Source organism: Cibotium barometz, chromosome 4, assembly GCF_041138505.1.
Source record: "Cibotium barometz isolate CiBa-2024 chromosome 4, ASM4113850v1, whole genome shotgun sequence".
Classification (NCBI taxonomy): domain Eukaryota; kingdom Viridiplantae; phylum Streptophyta; class Polypodiopsida; order Cyatheales; family Cibotiaceae; genus Cibotium; species Cibotium barometz.
Genome location: NC_141049.1, coordinates 37,987,085 through 38,003,068, shown reverse-complemented (window position 1 = coordinate 38,003,068; position 15,984 = coordinate 37,987,085). Strand labels below are relative to the sequence as shown.

The 15,984-nt window shown below is 43.1% G+C and overlaps 3 protein-coding genes across 3 annotated transcripts; all 3 read left to right on the top strand.

Moving 5' to 3' along the window:
• The first annotated feature begins 455 nt into the window (after positions 1-455).
• Positions 456-5,626, top strand: LOC147639226 (uncharacterized). Its single transcript, XM_086793749.1, has 4 exons — positions 456-469; positions 574-688; positions 910-1,062; positions 5,504-5,626. Exons 1-4 carry the CDS (start codon positions 456-458, stop codon positions 5,624-5,626), a joined length of 405 nt encoding a protein of 134 aa, XP_086649875.1.
• A 127-nt stretch (positions 5,627-5,753) lies between these two features.
• LOC147639225 (uncharacterized) lies at positions 5,754-6,238 on the top strand. The gene has a single exon (XM_086788564.1). It carries the CDS (start codon positions 5,840-5,842, stop codon positions 6,116-6,118), a length of 279 nt encoding a protein of 92 aa, XP_086644690.1. The 5' UTR covers positions 5,754-5,839; the 3' UTR covers positions 6,119-6,238.
• A 5,905-nt stretch (positions 6,239-12,143) lies between these two features.
• On the top strand, positions 12,144-15,141 carry LOC147639224 (pentatricopeptide repeat-containing protein At2g27610-like). Its single transcript, XM_086788550.1, has 2 exons — positions 12,144-12,319; positions 12,395-15,141. The coding sequence occupies exons 1-2, from the start codon at positions 12,239-12,241 to the stop codon at positions 14,963-14,965; spliced, it is 2,652 nt and encodes an 883-aa protein (XP_086644676.1). The 5' UTR covers positions 12,144-12,238; the 3' UTR covers positions 14,966-15,141.
• Positions 15,142-15,984: the final 843 nt, after the last annotated feature.

Sequence of the window (15,984 nt, the reverse complement as noted above, 5' to 3'; positions counted from 1 at the left end):
AAAAAGAGATTAAGATGATGAAGCTTATGGTTTAGCACTTAGGGTTTGTGCCCAACCACTAATTCTGATGGAGATGAGCCTCATTAGTGTAAAAGAACACTTTCTTTGGTGATTAAGATCACCGTTAGTATTTAGCAACACTATTAGTGCTTAAGAGCATATTTTTAGCATCTAATGACACTTGCATTGGTGATTAGATTCACCATTAGTGTTTAAGAATACTCTTAGTGTTTAGAAACACTCTGAAATGGCTCCCCTTTGTTGGATTAGTTGCATCATTAGTGTTAATTAACACTATTAGTGTTTACAAACACTATTATCAAGCTTTTGAAGAAGCTTTCATGGCAGAAAACAGGAGTAGCCTGGTCTTTTGCTTCTAGTGCGCACGTTGTCGTGCTGTGGCACGTCCATGTAGTGAAAGAAGCTCACAGACCATCCCATATGAACTCAGATGCATGGGCAGAAAAAGGTAAAAAGAGTCAAGGCTGCCTTTGCTTTGGTGTGAAAGGAACATGGTGGCCTTTTTCTTCAAAAATAAATAAAATAAAATAAAAAAGGGATAAATCTGGCCAGCTACGTGGACCTTCAGGCAGCTGCCAGCGCATCTTCTGGACGTTGTGAGACATTGCATGGAGTCGGCGCAGCTGGTGATTCTGAGGGGGGGAATTGCCTTAGAGGGGGGCGGCAGGTAACCAGGGAAGGGGGCCGCCTCGTTGATGAGGAGAACCCTGTGTGATTTGTGTGGGCGCTGCAGCAGATGTGCGCAGCTGTTGCAGGTATACACGGGGGAAGAGCGCCGAATCGAGGAGAGGAAGGCGGTTCCCAGGCGGGCTGGGCGTGCTTTTACATCGAGGTTATAGCAATAGCGTTTGGTTCTGCATATTATCACCTCAAGCCTGACGATGCAAGACTCGTGTGGGATCGTCTTCCTGTGTTCCAAACTCTTTGAATGTGATCTCAAACTTTCCCTTTCTGATAATTGGAGTGGTTGGGCTGGTGCTATGCCTTCATGGAAACTACCTGGGCCTAAGTTTGAGAGGTGAAGTATGGGGGCTCTTGGGCGTGTGCAGCAGAGGGGAGTGCAGAGGTGCTCTATTCAAGGAGGGCAGATGCAGAAACAGCTGTGAAGAGATACCACAATGTGCAATTAGATGGAAAGCCCATGAAGGTTCAAATTATGGGAACAAATTTGGCTATTCCAGCTCCTTCGGGACATGCTTTATATGAAACTTCACTGGCTGGAAGAGGAGGGCGAGTTCCAGGAGTGATTGGTGGGATCCAAGGCAGTGGAGGAATGCTGCAGAAGGTCCAAGTTTGTGGAAATGGAGAAATGATTCAAGGTGGCCGAGGTCGTGGAAGAGGACGTGGAAAAGAAGAGAGAGAGAAGATTCGGTCTGATCTGGATGCTGAATTGGACCGTTACCATGTCGAGGCTAAGCAGACTTCATAGATGATGTGCTATGCCTGAAGAATCATGACACACTGTAAGTGTTCATGGTAAAGTTTTGACCACAACCCAAATCAGCTGTTAGTCTACAGAGTCTTTAAAAAGGAACCCATGTTTGTGGAAGACTGCTCTTGAAGCTATGTGTAATGGGTGCTGACGGTATTTGGGCCATGTTCTTGCTTTAATTGAAGACTTGATGATCATGATGGTTCGGTGTTTAGCCAAGAGAGATACCTTTTTCCCCTTGTACATGCGTCTTTGAGAGAGGAGGGAGGAGGTTTGGCAGGATTTATTTTCTCTGAATAATCAAATCAAGTGAATGCAAATCAACGTAACTCTCACAGCCAGACACCCAGTGTGTTCCCGGCTAGACCGCACACGTCACGACATATTTGGTGAACCCGACGTGAAACAGCTGGGGTGAGAGTAGAAGGGGAATCATGGGTGATCAACAGGAGCAGCAAGGATTTCGTCCGGACGTCAACACCATGCAGATGTTTCAGGCGTTTGTGCTCTACATGCAACAGCAACAGGCAGTCGAAAGAAGGCTGGGTGAAGTGGGAAAACAAAGGTAATGTTATCTGATTTGAATGCTGGATGAAAAACGATATGATATCTGGAATGTATGGATACATGCAAGATGACATACAAATCAAGATGATGCTTGAGGAAAATTAGAGCAAATAGATACACAATCAGGGCTTTCTGAAAGGCAGGTACAAAAATGAAGGAAATATACTATAATGAAGCTATATCTTAGCTGCTTGGAGAACTTCTAAAGCATGACAAGGATGCAAAGGAGGTAAAAATAATGGCAGACAAAGCAAAGAAGGCTATAGGGGCCTATGACACTGATGCATTTCTCGAAAAGAGAGAGCCAGGAGCTTATAGGACTTGTAGTCTTCCATAATAAAACTATTAGGGAAGAAGAAGGATTACAAGGGCTTATGACACTTGTTCACCTCAGGAGAAGGGGGTGGCAAGGAGCTTGTATAGACTTGTAGTTCTCTCTTAGAACTGTAGAATGGCAACAAGGGCTTGTGACACTCATCCTTCTCGACAGCTGAGGAAGGAGAGGAGCTTGCAATGACTTGATCCATTCTTGCCACTTCAAGGGCTTACGACACTCGACCTTTCTGATAGCTGAGGAAGGTGAGGAGCTTGTATTGACTTGAGGTCTTCCCTACAAGTTGCAAAACAGATAGAATGCTCAAGAACTCATGAATGCCGGAAAGGTGGATACTTCTTTGTACTCTGATTGTCAAGATATCTGAAAGAAACTCTTTGAAAAGCAGAGCTAAATGTATGCAATGATGATCTGGATGAATGGTTTGACATAGAGAAAGCCCAAAACATCAGAAGGATATGGATTTCCCAAGCGTCATCCTGATTAAATGGAATGCCAATGCAGAATGCTGTAGAATTGAATGTTCATGGGACCTTAGGTAAGGGCCAAGAAATACACAGTGAGATTGTGCAAAAGGGATTGGAAAGAGGGCCTTCTTGTTTGCCAGGGCCAGTGGGAGGTGTTTTTGTTAAAGACACATCAAGTTCTGGAATAGAGAAGGACGTGTCTGGGAGGGGACTACAGGCTTATGAGGAAATAATTATCAGCAAAGGTTCGACCATTCTTTCAAATGCCCCATGTGAGGTAAAACCTGCTGACAAGGCAGGGCATCACATCGTCAAACAGGGAGGTGAATCAGTGCTAGCATCTTGTATGCTGAAGAAGCCTCCTGGCTGGCTAGTGTCTGTGCAGGACAAATCTGTGAAGGATGTGTTAACTGCTGGAAGAGATAAGCGAGCCTCTGTGGGCAAAACAGCTCTTATACATTCTGGCTCAGAATTGGAGAGGAATGTTGATAACGCAGGCAAAGACTATTTAAATCATATCAAACCTTCACCTGATGAGCCCACTTCAGGCTCACATCGTGTTTTGTCTAAATCTATGTCTATGAAGCCAGATGATAGCCAGCCATCATCTTTGCTGCCTTATAGGCTGAAAAATCTGACAAAAAGTAAAAGTGCAGTCGTACAATCATCTGTTTATTGGGCTAATGATTCAACCAGAAAATCACCTAATCGATGGGAAAGTTTGGCAACTGTTATTGGAATGGAGGGTGATGAACGCGGTTTCCATTCAAGGGCAAGCCGTGAAGCTTTGGGTAGCATGGATAATATCAAGTCAACATTTGCTGGGTCCAGACCTCGCACACAGGCTAGTCTAGTTGCTGGTTTTAGAAACTTTAAGTATGACCAATCTTCAAGAGATTCAGAAACATCTCTATCCCGGGGACAGAGCTCAGGTACTTACATAGGAGCTCATAGATGCTACAGATGTAATGAGGCGGGACATCATGCTGAGATGTGCAAAGGAGTGAGCATTGGCAGGCTGAGGGAATGGAGAACAAGTGAAATACCAGCTAGCAGTGAGAAAGGCTTGTTGGGCAATCGGCCAGGTCCACCATTACATGTAAATGGGCCTTTTCAAGGACCATTATGTTCGTGGAAACACGAGATACGACCTAGAAAAGGAGAGAAATTTGTGAGGAGTAGCTCAAGATCAGAGTCACATGCTGAGATTGTGAAGCAGGGATTTGAAAGAGATCTTTCTGTTGGAAACATGCTGAGTGATATGTACGCTAAGTGTGGTTCATTTGCAGAGTCATGGAAAGTCTTTGATAAGTTATCAGTTCGAGATGTTGTTTCTTGGACTGCACTTATTGCAGGATATGCTCAATATGGCTTCAATGAAGAGGTTCTGAATTGTTTGGAACAGATGCAACTAAAGGGTGTTGCATCTCCTGATGCTGTCACATATGTTTGCAGCATGAAAGCTTGTGGTATTTTGGGAGAGATAGAGAGGGGACGAGGGATACATGGTGATGCTGTTAAACAGGGACTTGGAGAAAATCTCTATGTCAACAATGTTATCCTGAATATGTATGCTAAGTGCAGTTCATTTGTGGAAATGCAGTGCTTGTTTAACAAAATGTCGGTATGGGATGCAGTCTCGTGGAAGGTATTCATGGCTGGCTATAATGATCAGGGTCTCTTGAGGAAGCTCAGAGAGTGTTTGACAGTTTAGGACAAGAAGGTGTGGTGCCATGGACTACTATGATTGTAGGATATTCTCAACATGGACATGGACAAGCAGGACTTTTTGAACAAAATGCAACAGGAGAGGCAAATGCCCAATAATGTTACTCTTATCAGTGCCTTGAATGCATGTTCAAGTATAGCTGCCCTTTCCCAAGGCAAGCTAGTCCATGCTCGCTTGATGGCTAGTGGCTTTGAGTTAGATGCAGTGGTTGGGATTGCCCTTATCAATATGTATACGAAATGTGGGAGTCTGGAGAGTGCAGCCAGGGTGTTCAAAACTTGGCATATCAAAGATAAGAGAAAATAGGCTTCTTATGAGCAGGATGATCAATACAGGAAATTCAACCCGTTAGGAAAGCCTTGATGAGAATGTGGGTTCAGAGGATGAAAAAGCTGAAGATAACGTGCCAAAATTTGATAAAGATGAAGGCAAATCAGTATAAATTTGAATGAAGATTAGCCTATATAGCAACTTGGTGGCACATACCGGAGGATGTGCAGGTTTAGAGGGGGTCGGTGTCGTGCTGTGGCACGTCCATGTAGTGAAAGAAGCTCACAGACCATCCCATATGAACTCAGATGCATGGGCAGAAAAAGGTAAAAAGAGTCAAGGCTGCCTTTGCTTTGGTGTGAAAGGAACATGGTGGCCTTTTTCTTCAAAAATAAATAAAATAAAATAAAAAAGGGATAAATCTGGCCAGCTACGTGGACCTTCAGGCAGCTGCCAGCGCATCTTCTGGACGTTGTGAGACATTGCATGGAGTCGGCGCAGCTGGTGATTCTGAGGGGGGGAATTGCCTTAGAGGGGGGCGGCAGGTAACCAGGGAAGGGGGCCGCCTCGTTGATGAGGAGAACCCTGTGTGATTTGTGTGGGCGCTGCAGCAGATGTGCGCAGCTGTTGCAGGTATACACGGGGGAAGAGCGCCGAATCGAGGAGAGGAAGGCGGTTCCCAGGCGGGCTGGGCGTGCTTTTACATCGGGGTTATAGCAATAGCGTTTGGTTCTGCATATTATCACCTCAAGCCTGACGATGCAAGACTCGTGTGGGATCGTCTTCTTGTGTTCCAAACTCTTTGAATGTGATCTCAAACTTTCCCTTTCTGATAATTGGAGTGGTTGGGCTGGTTCTATGCCTTCATGGAAACTACCTGGGCCTAAGTTTGAGAGGTGAAGTATGGGGGCTCTTGGGCGTGTGCAGCAGAGGGGAGTGCAGAGGTGCTCTATTCAAGGAGGGCAGATGCAGAAACAGCTGTGAAGAGATACCACAATGTGCAATTAGATGGAAAGCCCATGAAGGTTCAAATTATGGGAACAAATTTGGCTATTCCAGCTCCTTCGGGACATGCTTTATATGAAACTTCACTGGCTGGAAGAGGAGGGCGAGTTCCAGGAGTGATTGGTGGGATCCAAGGCAGTGGAGGAATGCTGCAGAAGGTCCAAGTTTGTGGAAATGGAGAAATGATTCAAGGTGGCCGAGGTCGTGGAAGAGGACGTGGAAAAGAAGAGAGAGAGAAGATTCGGTCTGATCTGGATGCTGAATTGGACCGTTACCATGCCGAGGCTAAGTAGACTTCATAGATGATGTGCTATGCCTGAAGAATCATGACACACTGTAAGTGTTCATGGTAAAGTTTTGACCACAACCCAAATCAGCTGTTAGTCTACAGAGTCTTTAAAAAGGAACCCATGTTTGTGGAAGACTGCTCTTGAAGCTATGTGTAATGGGTGCTGACGGTATTTGGGCCATGTTCTTGCTTTAATTGAAGACTTAATGATCATGATGGTTCGGTGTTTAGCCAAGAGAGATACCTTTTTCCCCTTGTACATGCGTCTTTGAGAGAGGAGGGAGGAGGTTTGGCAGGATTTATTTTCTCTGAATAATCAAATCAAGTGAATGCAAATCAACGTAACTCTCACAGCCAGACACCCAGTGTGTTCCCGGCTAGACCGCACACGTCACGACAACGTCGAGCAGCCATTGAGGCTGATTTCTTGGCTGTAGACCCTTGAGACTTAGGGCTTCAAAAGCCCTAAGCTTGTGTGCTTGAGATTGCCCACAAGCTGCACATTGTTGTACGACAAACAGCGCTGCAGAAATCGTGCGCGCTGACCTGCTCAGAGTGCAATGGCACGGCTGAGAGAGGTGTAATCCAACAATTAGCTATACGATTCTGAGCACCCGGGGATGGTCTTCAACTTCCTAGTTGAGAGCACGCCAAGATACGCCAAGATACGGTTGCTAGAAGGCCTCCACTGGCTGGGGGTTCATCTCCACAAGAAGTGAGATGTGGATAACCTAGACTACACCACACAAAATGTGACCTAATCTACCCAAGATCTAGATACCATGTTGAGAAAACATGGTGCTTATGTTAGATCAAGATAAGTGGAGGAGAGAGACCCACAAAATACAAGAACACATCTTGTTTATTAAGTTGTATATGAATACAACTTGGCCTTAGCTCTCATATCTTGTTTATTAAGTTGCATATGAATACAACTTGGCCTTAGCTCTCACACAAATGCCTTCTAGCTCCACCTTTAAATAGGTGAGCTAGTGGACCATAAGTCCATTCACACACACACCCTTCTCCTACCCTTTTACATGACCTTAGTCTTTTAATATTTATACTACCACCAACACCAAATGAAATATATTTATGATATTGAATAACCATATCATGAGATTCTACTTGAATAAAAAAAGATAAAGTAGAGACACACTTACATATGAGGCTCGCATCCTCTTGCGTACTCTCATTCTTCTTCTGTTACCATCTCTCCATGTTCATCGACCTTTTCCATTTCTTCATAAAGCCAATCAATAGGACAATATTTTGGAAGTGATGTAAATTCCGACGGAAATGGCAAGCCTCTCGAATGCATCCCAAATGCTCTAAATTCCGACGGAAATGGCAAGCCTCTCGAACGCATCCCAAATGCTCTTCTCTCCTCATATCGATTTCTCCTCACCTCTTCATACCTTTCCACCCACCTCTTCATAACTTTACTATTGAGAATATAAAATGTATTCACCTTCTACAACATTTATGTGTCCATTCTCCTTGCTCTTCCTTTGTGTTGTGGTACATAGGACACCATGCACTCATCTTCTTCATATTTTATAATCACCACAACCATAAATCTATTGATATTGCCATCCTCTAGCATTTCCTCTTGCATAACCTCAATATCCTCTTCCTCTTGATGCTCCTCGGCCACCTCGTGATTCTCCAAAACTTCTGCATCCTCTAATCTTAGATCCTCTATCTCTAGCTCTTCCTAGTGACCAAGATTCATTTTGGTTTTCACCTAGAACTCCTCTTTCTCTTTGGTTTCTAGTTCTTCCTCTTTGTCCTCTTCCTCTCGATTGACTTCTCCCTCTATTTGTATAGTATGCAGACTCCTGGTAACCTCCTACTAGTCTATATGCTAGTAGCGAACACTTTGTAGTCTTTGCATGCTTGTCAAAGCCTTGTACGCATGCATGTACCTTATCATCCTCTTCAACTATATAACTCATTAATGTAAGTGAATAAATCAAATTTTTTATTTTAGAAACATAATCCATAATGCTGAGATTGTTCCTTTTGTACATTGTTAAGCTCTGTCTTGAGTTGTATTTTTTTTGCTTTTTAAGCACTTTGATTGAGCCTTAGGAGGCCATCCCATAACTTTTGTGTCGTACCATTACCTTCACCATGCGAAATATTAGAAGAAGAAAGAGTCACGATAATAAGATAAATTACCTTCTTGTTCTTAGTTTTCTTCTCCTTCAACTAGTGCTCGTAGATCCATGCTCGTAGATCCATCAACTCCAAGTAGAGCTTCATCTTGTACCGCCATGTGTGGTAGTTTTCCTTATCTAGCTTCTCCATAGCCATGAGATTTGCATCTCCAAGTTGTAGACTCCTCATGCAATTAATGACTTAGATCATAGCTAAAAATTGGTTTATCTCCAAGTTGTAGACTCCTCATGCAATTAATGACTTAGATCATGCTATTAATGACTTAGATCATAGCTAAAAATTGGTTTATCTCACCTCTCTTCTCTCACCACCAAAAGAATCACTCAACCTCTCAATTCACTCTTCTCACACAAAAAGTAAATTTTTTCTCACAAATGCGATTTCTCAACACAACGGAGGTACAAGTTGTGCTTTGATACCATAAAAAGATTTGTTGAACCCAGACACTATCACATGCCCATTACTCATATGATATCAAAATAGAAGAAAATGTGTTGTACAATTCTCTAGACATGCAGTAGAAGCTAAATAGAGTCTTATATGATGATTAGAGTTGATGATTAGCTCTCAAACAAATCAAAAATAAAATTTTCAATAGTAGAGAGAGAAGGCACATAAAAATTGGTCTAATTTGACTCTAATCACTTGCTAATGATTGGGCATATATAATACATTATTTTCTCAGCTAACACACTCCTAAGACTACAAATTTCCCATGCTTGCTTCTTCCCCTCTCTTGCCTTATTTTTCTCATGCTTTTCTATTTTACACGCTACTTTTGGGCAGGGTCATCAACAGTTCGAGCTTCAAGCTATGAGCTTTCGAGCAAGAGACGGTAATGTGTGTACATTTTTACACACAACAACCTTGCCCAAGAGAGCATGACGAGATAGTTTTGCCACAAAACTATCATATCATAATAGTAGAAGTTTGACGTTTAAAACACCTTTGAGCAACAACACTTCAAGAATAAGGCCAATTATGGAAGTTGAAATATTTCTGAAAGTTTGAGAACCCTTTTCTCCAATACACTTCTTATCGTACAAAGTGTGCTAACCTAGTTATTAAAGAAAAAATAATTAAACAAGTGTGATAACCTAGACATTTGATTGAAAAGGTTAATCAAACAAAACTTGATGTAGCTTTCAATTAAATTGTCTCCGCTTAAATAACTATGATAGATAAATGCACCACAATACAAACTAGAAAATCTATTTGCATTGCACAATGGATGAAAAGTTACGCCTTATAACCAAAAGTAGTTAAATCAATAAATGCACCAAAACCTAAAATCAGCCATTCATGATCGCATAGTCTCTTTCCTAGAAACAAAAGCAAGAGACGAACACGTGTGTTTACATATGGAAAGACACTATATTTTGGTTTAATTCATCATCTTCTCTATCACACCCTTCAGGAAATGCAAAGGTGTATTGGTGTTATGCATGAAGGCATGTTCTGTTGGATTCAATTGATGAAGCACTCAAAAAATGTAGTAGATATGCTTACAAGGCATATATTTGGCACATCAAGATGAATGAAGCACAAAATCATCACAAGTGAACCGTGCAATCTTCACCACATAAGTTTTATTCTTCTCCAAGGATCCCTTTGTTTGTAACTTATGCTCTTACCATTGTCCCCCACATCTACACTCTCTATTATAGCTTGCAATGTGAGAGACTAGTAATTCTTAGCCTTCATTCCCTTGATACAGTGTTAGCTGTGGTATGAGGTTGTTCTTTAATATAATCACATTTGATATTCTTTCATCATTTGTTTTCTCATTTTTCATCCTAAAAATTAATCCACTCTTTCTTTTAAAAAAGACCTCTTCCATAGTCGAACTAGTACCTAGTGTGTGACAGTCCATTCCCCCATAACATAAAACATGGGAGATCATGTCTGGCATACATTATCTACACAAAACCAAAATTGTTGTTCTTTCACACCTTCCTGTTGTAAAACAAGGTGCTGGAACCCCCAAATTTTTGGCAATGGGAATAGCTGAAATAAGCTTGTTGCATTTTGAATTTGTTCTAGGAATACGTCAATTACACCTTGCCTTGCTGAATGGCTTGCATCTTCTTATTGCCCATAGCACATCATTTGCCTCCACCTCTTCTACAACCTACTACTGTTATTTTCTGCCCCCATTGCAGTTGGACCCATGGTGCCTTTTTTTCTTGATTTTTTTTTGTCACGTGAATGCATTTAGGCCTCTGGCTATCCAAAGCATCAATCCCATCCACCATTGCCTTGCTCCTTTTCTTTCTGACTGTCTCAAGCTCCCCATGGATGGGAAGTCTAACTAATGCAACCCCCAACTCCACTGCGGAATTATTGATTTGATTGACAATGTTCTTGTACCTTTTATTCTTTGCATTAAACTCTCTTTAGTTCTTCGAAAGTGGGACCTCCACCAATATGTTGTTCACTCACTTCGATAACTGTAGAAGAGCCATTGACATATCAACCACACATGCTTCAAACAATCCAATTTTCTTTTTTTAACTTACTCTTACCAACCAACTTCCATCCATGCATTGCCTCGGATAGATTAGTTGTTGGAATAGCATACTAATCATCTATTCCCTAACCAACAAAACAAGAAATAATTTATTAGAATCCAAATTATTGACACATAGAATTGTAACAATTCCATACATACCATTCTCATGAACTCCCCCCAATGAGACATGTGTGTATGCCACCATCTCAACTAAGTTTGCAGTTTTGGAACATCATCATTGAAAGCATGCCCAGCCTCCCCTGATATTGTATCTTAGTCGTTTCTCTTGAGGGTACATTTGTGTAGAAGCTCAAGGATTGGTTCAAAAGGTGTTGAGGGTCCATATTCTTGCATTTATCCTAGCACAAGTTCTAGTTGTGTGTGAACACTTTGAACCGATTCTTGTGCATGCTCCATTTGAGCTTTTCTAACCAAGATTAGGATAGTTTGTGTGCTTTTTTTTTTTGTGCCCCTTGAGCTTTTGGTGGGACAGATGGCATGAGACCCTCTTTTTTGGATGAGGCACTTGAGGCTGAATCAGTGTCAGATCCACTTTAGATTGCCACTTTGTCATCGCCCTTGCCAATGTGGCAACAACAGACTTTCTACTTACCACTATAGTAGGTTTTTTGTTTGTTTGCGCTTGTTTCCCCATGACAACCTTGGATATTGATGGTTCAATATCTTTGTATAGCTTCCAACTTCTTTGGAATTGGAGCTTTGGTAGTTTGTTTATGTCCATAATTTTTTGTGGCATCAAGAGGTTGTTTTCCCTCCTTTGGTCTCTTGGCCATGGGAAGCTACTGAGCTTTAGCCTCCTTTGATCCCAATGCATGCTCTTTCACCCACTGTGAGGTTGAAGCTTGTACAACTTTTTTTTGCATATGTTTTCACTTTAGCTTACAAGCACATGAGCATGTTCAAGGGAGGCATTGTGATCAGGCAACGTTCCGCATACTTAAGAGGTTGAGTCCCATGTCGTGCAAGGTTTCATCATGTGTGGAGTTCTTTGGGGCTCGTAATAGGCAATCTAGGTACACGTGTCTCCACACTTATCGCCTAGGGGTAGCAAAACATCAGGTGTGGAGTTCTTTGAGGCTCTTAAAATGGGCGATTTAGGTCCACACTTACACCTAGGGGTATCATGGTGCAAGGTTTCATCATGTGTGGAGTTCTTTGGGGCTCGTAATAGGCAATCTAGGTACACGTGTCTCCACACTTATCGCCTAGGGGTAGCAAAACATCTGGTGTGGAGTTCTTTGAGGCTCTTAAAATGGGCGATTTAGGTCCAGGGGTATCATGGTGCAAATTAAACAATAAAACCTTAGAAAAGTAAGTTTTTTTGAATAAGGGTAATACAAATTTGCATTTTCCTCCTCTGCAGAGCTCACAGGAACAACTCCTCAGGCTTGGACTCCCTCCGCATATATGGCATGTAGAGGCATGGACTTCTTATGGAAGGAGTACTTCGGGGATCCCTCCCAATGGTGGGACAATCGGGACAGCAAGGTAAGCACTGTTTTACAATTACATGAGAGTACACGAAAACCGATTGGCTTTCCTGAGTATTTTTCTGCATCACAGAGAAGCCCAAGATCCCCAGACTTCAAACACAAAATGACAAAGGAGTCGCTGTGGATGGATGGCTGGGACAATCCATCTTGGGTCCAAGAGGAGCTCAGAAGAAGAGGACTGCAACGAGAATTCTGTGTGCGGAAGGATAAGCTGATGACGAAGGCCAAGGAAATCCACCACAAAGCACGTCAAGGAGATAGCAACAGCAACTACCAGCAGTTTCAAGAGGATCCTGGTCTTGTGGCCTTACTAAAGGCTTGTGCCAAGCAAAAGGACCTGTGCAAAGGCAGCAGAATACATGTTGATATTCTCAAAAGGGGGTTGCTTGAAAAGAACATTTATGTCGGCAATGCCCTACTCAATATGTATGCCAAATGTGGTGCACTTGCAAAAGCTCAGGAAGTCTTTGATGAGCTTCCAGGTCGTGATGTAGTCTCCTGGAATGCGCTAATTGGAGGATATGCCCAACACGGCCATGGTGATGAGGCTCTGAACTGCTTTGGTCGGATGCGAGAGGAGGGTCTCTCCCCAAACACAGTCACCTTTATTTGCATCTTGAAAGCCTGCGGCAACATAGGAGCAGTTGAGAAGGGCGAAGAGGTACATGCTGAGGTTGTCAGGCAGGGCTTATTGGAAAAAGATATTGTGCTTGGCACTGCGTTGGTGGATATGTATGCCAAATGTGGTGCGCTTGCAAAAGCGCAAGAAGTGTTTGCCCAGCTTCCAGTTCGGGATGTAGTCTCCTGGAATGCACTAATCGCAGGATATGCCCAACATGGGCATGGTGATGAGGCTCTGAACTGCTTTGGCCGGATGCGAGAGGAGGGTCTCTCCCCAAGCACAGTCACCTTTATTTGCATCTTGAAAGCCTGTGGCAGCATAGGAGCAACTGAGAAGGGCGAAGAGGTACATGATGAGGTTGTCAGGCAGGGCTTATTGGAAAAAGATATTGTGCTTGGCACTGCGTTGGTGGATATGTATGCCAAATGTGGTGCACTTGCAAAAGCGCAGGAAGTGTTCGACGAGCTTCCAGGTCGGAATGTAGTCTCCTGGAATGCACTAATCGCAGGATATGCCCAACACGGCCATGGTGATGAGGCTCTGAACTGCTTTGGACGGATGCGAGAGGAGGGTCTCTCCCCAAACACGGTCACCTTTATTTCCATCTTGAAAGCCTGCGGGAGCATAGGAGCAGATGAGAAGGGCAAAGAGGTACATGCTGAGGTTGTCAGGCAGGGCTTGTTGGAAAAAGATATTGTGCTTGGCACTGCGTTGGTGGATATGTATGCCAAATGTGGTGCACTTGCAAAAGCGCAAGAAGTGTTTGACGAGCTTCCAATTCGGAATGTAGTTTCTTGGAGTGCGCTAATCGCAGGATATGTCCAACACGGGCACGGTGAGGAGGCTCTGAACTGCTTTGGACGGATGGGAGAGGAGGGTCTCTCCCCAAACGCAGTCACCTTTATTTGCATCTTGAAAGCCTGCGGCAGCATAGGAGCAGCTGAGAAGGGCGAAGAGATACATGCTGAGGTTGTCAGGCAGGGCTTATTGGAAAAAGATATTGCGCTTGGCAATGCATTGGTGGATATGTATGCCAAATGTGGTGCACTTGCAAAAGCGCAAGAAGTGTTTGACGAGCTTCCAGTTCGGGATGTAGTCTCCTGGAGTGCGCTAATCACAGGATATGCCCAGCTTGGAAAGGTTGAAACTGTTTTTGACTCATTCAACAAAATGATAGGAGAAGGTATAGAGCCAAATCTGGTCACATTCATTGTTTTGCTTACTGCATGCAGTCACACAGGTCTAGTGGATGAGGGGCAAATGTACTTTGAGACTATGAGCAGAGTCTATAGCATCATCCCAACTTTAGAGCACCACGCTTGCATGGTTGATCTTTTCAGCCGTGCAGGGCACTTTGACAAGGCAATAGGAGTGATTGAGAAGATGCCACCTGCTGATTCTCTTCCGCTTTGGTTTGCTCTGTTGGGTGCTTGTCGAAAATGGGGAAATGTGACGCTTGGAAGATTGGCCTTTGAACATGCAGTACAATTGGATGAAAAGGATTCTGCAGCATATATCTGCATGAGTAATATATATGCAGCTGCTGGCATGCGAGAGGAAGCAGACAAGGTTGAAGCTATGAGAATGGAAAATGGAGCATGGAAGATACCAGGACGTTGTTGGTGGACTGATGCAAGTGGAAATGTACATTCATTTATTGTCGGGGATGAGAGTCATCCCCAAGGCAAAATTATCTATGCGAAGCTTAAAGACATTGGTCAAAAAATATTGCAGGAAGGGTATTCCCCAGGTTTGCATTGGGTGTCACAAGACATTGCAGATGATGCAAAGGAAGATGCACTATGCAGGCATAGTGAGAAGCTGGCCATTGCATGTGCCCTCATCAATACACCTGAAGGGACACCTATATGTGTTACAAAGAACATGCGGGTTTGTGGTGACTGCCATGTTGCTACATCGCTTATATCAAAAGTGGAGCAGCGCAAAATTCAGGTAAAAGATGCAAACCGCATTCACATTTTCGAGGATGGAAAGTGTACTTGTGAGGAATATTGGTGATGGTAGTGCAACTGCTTAGACTCTGTCTGCTGAGCTGACCACGCGTCTGCATTCTCACGCTGGCGGGGAGAGATGTATAAACCCCTCAATTATTTTGAGTTCACCCTCTCCAAGGAAAATATAGAACTATGTAAAATAGTGCTTCTCTTTATTTCAATCCAAATGTTGTTGCTACACTGCTGAGGACAGGCAAAGCAGCTTAGATGAGGATGAAAATTGCTTGACACAACTCTTCAGTATGCTGAAGTGAAGCATTTGTTCTCTTTTAGCCTTTTTGCAGTTTGACGATACAGCAGCCGCCCTCCCATACCCGAGTTATATTGTTTTAATCAAGTGTCTTCCGCAATCATTGATGTAGAAGTACATCCTACCTCCGAGTGGTCGGCTCAAACCAGATTGATATCCATTTCTACATAGGATACAATGTTCACACTGCTGCTTTGAATATCATTAGAAGAGTGGACTTCCCTCTATCTTAGAACACTCCTACATGCTGCTGTATTCAGATGGGGTAAAGCATATAACAGGGTGAGATGGGACTTTATCCTGGAAGTCCTAAGAAGACGGTAATTGGCAATACTTGTCGTGACTCGGTCAAAATGCTCCATCTTGTATGCTGTAAGGTTTAAACTGCACACAGGGCTCCCACTAGCTGCTACAACTGAGTCACTCTTAACCATTTCAAGAGAGGTGGGACTGAGATGACAAGACCAACAACTTATTGCATTGTAGTACTTTAATTTAGGGCACAAAATTCAATGTGGATTTATTCCTAATCCTTGTATACGTACCTAGGACATGTGAACATCATCAACCAGAGTATGTGGTGGCGCTTTATTTAGAGGGCATCAAATTATACACAAAAAGACATCATGAATGCTGGTTGTGACTCAACACTCGGCACCTCTACCAAGAACTATGAGCATCCTATCCTCTTGGGGTCACAAAGTAGCACCTTTTTTTTCATGATGTCCTCTTTTTAAATGGAATGTATAAAATTTATTAAAAAGGAAAAAGCT

Excerpts from the sequence above, each read along its gene's own strand:
- LOC147639225 (XM_086788564.1), top strand. The coding sequence starts at position 5,840 with ATGAAGGTTCAAATTATGGGAACAAATTTGGCTATTCCAGCTCCTTCG.
- LOC147639226 (XM_086793749.1), top strand. Across the intron at positions 689-909 it reads GCCTTAGAGGGGGGCGGCAG|ACTCGTGTGGGATCGTCTTC; the intron begins GTAACCAGGGAA and ends TGACGATGCAAG. Across the intron at positions 1,063-5,503 it reads AAGTATGGGGGCTCTTGGGC|GCGGGCTGGGCGTGCTTTTA; the intron begins GTGTGCAGCAGA and ends GGCGGTTCCCAG.
- LOC147639224 (XM_086788550.1), top strand. The coding sequence starts at position 12,239 with ATGGCATGTAGAGGCATGGACTTCTTATGGAAGGAGTACTTCGGGGAT. Across the intron at positions 12,320-12,394 it reads GGGACAATCGGGACAGCAAG|AGAAGCCCAAGATCCCCAGA; the intron begins GTAAGCACTGTT and ends TCTGCATCACAG.